This window comes from Macrobrachium rosenbergii, chromosome 1, assembly GCF_040412425.1.
Source record: "Macrobrachium rosenbergii isolate ZJJX-2024 chromosome 1, ASM4041242v1, whole genome shotgun sequence".
In the NCBI taxonomy this organism is placed as follows: domain Eukaryota; kingdom Metazoa; phylum Arthropoda; class Malacostraca; order Decapoda; family Palaemonidae; genus Macrobrachium; species Macrobrachium rosenbergii.
The window spans coordinates 35,798,050-35,802,911 of NC_089741.1; the positions used below are offsets into that span (position 1 = coordinate 35,798,050).

At 39.9% G+C, this 4,862-nt stretch overlaps 1 protein-coding gene across 1 annotated transcript in view; it reads right to left on the reverse strand.

The window, feature by feature from the left end:
* Positions 1-4,410, reverse strand: part of LOC136840183 (uncharacterized) — a 75,787-nt gene extending 71,377 nt beyond the window's left edge. The window contains 2 exon segments of the mRNA XM_067106672.1: positions 1,645-1,999; positions 4,406-4,410. Coding sequence (XP_066962773.1) covers positions 1,645-1,999; positions 4,406-4,410 — 360 coding nt within the window.
* Positions 4,411-4,862: the final 452 nt, after the last annotated feature.

Below are 4,862 nucleotides of genomic sequence, written 5' to 3' on the forward strand. Positions count from 1 at the left end.
GTGGAAGAAGCTGGAAGTCTTTGGGGATACAAAGATATTATTGATTTTATCTGACCGTTTCTAACTTTTTCCGGGATGAGGAAGGTAATTACCCTCTTTCTACGGTTTCCGGAGATGATTCTCACTGTAAAGTAAATAAATAGATAAATAATAATGAATATAAATAATAATTAAAATAAATCGGGTGATATTTGTCTGGTCAAGGGAGTGTTTTGTATATGACATCAGTTGTTATTAAAGGTTTTCAACGATTTCTACGAGGTTTCAAGACAGTTTTATGCATGTACGTTGTATAAGAATTCTTAAAGTATGTATGGATTAACTTAATTTTATTTTTGTTCAGAAAAACTTATATTTCCAGCGTGATGACCTTAGTTGCTGTGACACCAGCCTTGGGAAATCAGTTCAGTCATCAGTCAATCTAGGCAACTTCATTTCAGCTGAGACCTACGTTTTTGTTCCTTTTAAAATGCCCTAACTGAGACCTACATTCCTGTCCCTTTTAAAATGCCCTAACTGAGACCTACATTCCTGTCCCTTTTAAAATGCCCTAACTGAGACCTACATTCCTGTCCCTTTTAAAATGTCCTAACTGAGACCTACATTCCTGTCCCTTTTAAAATGTCCTAACTGAGACCTACATTCCTGTCCCTTTTAAAATGCCCTAACTGAGACCTACATTCCTGTCCCTTTTAAAATGTCCTAACTGAGACCTACATTCCTGTCCCTTTTAAAGTGTTCTAACTGAGACCTACATTCCTGTCCCTTTTAAAATGCCCTAACTGAGACCTACATTCCTGTCCCTTTTAAAATGTCCTAACTGAGACCTACATTCCTGTCCCTTCTAAAATAATGTAGCTGAGACCTACACTTTCGGTCCTTTTAAAATGTTCTAACTGAGACCTACATTCCTGTCCCTTTTAAAATGTCCTAACTGAGACCTACATTCCTGTCCCTTCTAAAATAATGTAGCTGAGGCCTACATTTTTTTTCCGTTTAAGATGTCCTAACTGAGACCTACATTCCTGTCCCTTCTAAAATAATGTAGCCTGAGACGTACATTTTTGTTCCCTTTAAAATGTCCTAACTGAGGCCTACATTCCTGTCCCTTCTAAAATAATGTAGCTGAGACCTACATTTCTGTCCCCTGCTGTTGCGGCTAATGTTTTTGTTCTCAGGAAGACTCTCTGAGGAAGAATTTCTCTCAGAATGTTTTCATATTTTTTTTTTTTACTGAGGTTTTATTTCCGTTGGGAAGCTTAAAATCCTTCTCATTTTGTAACCATATTTTAGGTTGGTTTTGGATTCTAAATAAGATCGTCAGTTTCTAAAGGTGAATAATTTTGTTTTTTGTTTGTGTACAGGAACCGGAAGTGTTGATGTTTTGGTCACTGCTACATGTGCTAGCCTAATAGTTTATCATTATTATTATTATTATTATTATTATTATTATTATTATTATTATTATTATTATTATTATTATTATTAACGCTGCTGTTTTAATCTGGACCTCTGTGTGCACTTTTCGGGCTCAAGAACCACGTGACCTCTGCCACATATGAGGTACAATCGAGTGTCTCATCATATGTGATGACCAACATCACCAACCTGTGAGTGTGTGTGTCGCCAGATCTTCCCTCTCACCTTCTCTTCGAAGACTGCGACATTGCACAGGTGCGTCCCGCAGCAGAGCGTCAGGCAATCCTCCCTGTTCCCGACGTCCGACTCGTTGAGGAACTTAGCTCCCAGGACCCTAGAATCCCTGGTCCTAATGATGGTGTTCTCGCTCACTTCGAATTTTTCCAGGCACCCGTGTTCTGCTCGAACGACGTCCAGCGGCCCCAGCCTCTTTCGGTCGTGTGTGAATTCCGCGGCCTCGGACGGGCTCAGGATTTGGCACAGATAGAAAACAACGAATAACAACACCCTGGCCTCGCGGTCCAGGCCGCCTCGGGAGCCATCATTTTCCGAAGGCCTCGAAAAATACAAAAATTTTTTGCTTCACGCACCAGGAAGGACGAACAATATGCGCCCTGTTTTCTACTGTCAACAGAATTATCAATACGCGGAGGGAGGAGCGCTGCCCCTGGAATGTGCATGGCTTCCTCCCGGAACAATGGCTCCCCTGAAGAGGTTCGGAACCCACTACGGACGGCTGCTTCCCGTCGCCGATTCCCCTCGGCTCAGCTCGCAGTGGTATCGATCTTCCAGTTTCAGTTGCTTATTCTTTGCGACATCAGGGCATCGAAGCAATGTGTTGATTGTTGATCTCGTCGGTGGCGGATTTGAATCGCGGAGTTCGGAGGCCGTATCGAGTCCCGCCGTCGCTGTAGAGACGAATTCTCGCCTCTTGTCATGAGAATGTCGTCGGTGTCACTCCCAAAGACACCTTCGGAGGAGGGAGGAGTTCCTCCATATCGTACGCCTGACAGTGACGCCCCCGAGACGCGCGCATGCGCCTCTCGCGTCTTTCCATCGATCCCCGGCGAAACCACGTGTGCATGTGGAGTCAGTGAAGAACAATATGTGGCATAAAACACTGAATATACCTCATCCGGGAACCATTAGGCTCAATTTGTTATCGCTTTCCAAACGGGGATCGTGTTTAATGGTATCCCGGGCGTTTAGTCTCTCTCTCTCTCTCTCTCTCTCTCTCTCTCTCTCTCTTTTTCTCTGATCTTTTTCCTTTCTTTCCGATGGTCGTATTTAGGTCAACTCTGATGGAAGCAATAAAGAAAGGTTAGAAGTTTATGGAACTGAGAAACACGAAAGTAGGAGTAGAATTCCAGAACTAGTCAGTAGAAAGGAAGGATAGGTCATCCTCTTGTCGAGCAGTGCGACTGCTTATTCCCAAGGAGTAAATGTGCGACTTGGTGGCTCGAAGGGTGCAACTCGAGAACAGCGGTCGAAAAAAGCACCTGTAAAAAAGTTGCGGAGAGAGAAGATTTTTCAAACAAGAGGAATTTGAAGGCATAGAAAAATGCAAAAAAAAAAAGAAATTCAATATTGGTTAAATCGGGAAGATCAGTAGCAAGATCAGTAGCTTAGACACTGAAGAGAGAGAGAGAGAGAGAGAGAGAGAGAGAGAGAGAGAGAGAGAGAGAGAGAGAGAGAGAGAGTATGAACCCTTCACTGCAGATCCAAGTTGGCTAAAGTTGGCTTTGCAAAAGTTGATTAGAACTTGAAACTATGAGACAAGATAACATAGCGCTTGATTTCCTAGGAGCAAAAGTAAATAATTGAATAAATAAAATAAAATAAAAGAACAAATAAATAGATAGATAAATAAATAAAGACGCGTATACCCTTGCTAAGAAAAGCAGGACATGACATTAATTCGTTTCCGAACAAATGCTTGGGAAGTAGGTGGTATTGAACCTAGAGATTTGGAGAAGGGGATTAGTGCATTAGCTGCTTCCCCATAGCATAGTGCCAGCAGTATATACAGTATGTATGATGTATTCTAATTAGTATTTATTTGGTAAGACCTTAGCATTATGTTCAGTTTCGAGTTACATAAGTCTCTTGGAGCCTCTTGTTTTTATCTGTTTAAATGGTAAGCATTTACAAATTATATACATTATATATACATATATATATATATATATATATATATATATATATATATATATATATATATATATATATATATATATATTTGTATTGTCTGTGTGTGTATGTATATATATAATATAAATTTAAATTATATATATATATATATATATATATATATATATATATATATATATATATATATATATATATATATATAATGTATGTATGTATGTATGTAGATTTGATCTCTTTACACATGAGCATAACATTCATATAATCTGTAATTTGCACAAGTCTTAATTGAAATCAGATAAGTAGAGATCCCGGCTGGAAAATACACTGACCACCGATTGAAATAAATCTATAATAAAAGCAAAACAGCGGAATAAACACCACTGAGTTAATCTCACGATCCCCATCGAATACTCCGAGATTATGAGCTTTAAGAGACCGAATCCTCAGTTCCATTGGGGAACTTCCACTTGAAAAGGAACATCCCTATTCTAATACTTCAGGAAGTTCGGTTCACCACCTGGGACTGGAGAGGGAATGCAGCTGAAGGGATACATTTTTGCACAGGCAAACAGTTGATTATTTCGAATATAAAAGAAAACTATTGTGCCGGCTTTCTCTGTCCGTCCACACTTTTTTCTGTCCGCCCTCAGATCTCAAGAACTACTGAGGCTAGAGGGCTGCAAATTGGTATGTTGATCATCCACCCTCCAGTCATCAAACATACCAAATTGCAGCCCCCTAGCCTCAGTAGTTTTTATTTTATTTAAGGTTAAAGTTAGCCATAATCGTGCCTCTGGCAACGACATAGACTAGTTTCGTGGGCCGCAGCTCATACGGCATTATACCGAGACCACCGAAAGATAGATCTATTTTCAGTGGACTTGATTGTAACGCTGCACAGAAAACTCGATTCCGCTGAAGAAACTTCGGCGCATTTTTACTTGTTTGATTAAAGTTTGGCGTCGCCACCAAAGAAGGAATAGAACCGTATTTAAAGGAATCAAAAATTGTCTCCCTAGGGATGTCGGCCAGTTGGAACTTGAAAAATTCAAGCGAAGATGCATGGCATTACTACCTAATATTATTCTCCCTGCATTTTAATACGTTTTTATCTGTTTATTAATTTAACTTTTTTTTTTTAATAACTGAGACATCTTCTTTCGGTATTTCTCGTTACCTCCTGTTACTTCTTTCGGATGAACACCGTCATATTCTTTGGAAGCTTGAATTTCAAGTCAGTGGCCCCTTTGGTGGGCTTGTTCCATATGAATAGGGTTTAGCTTCTGAGTAAT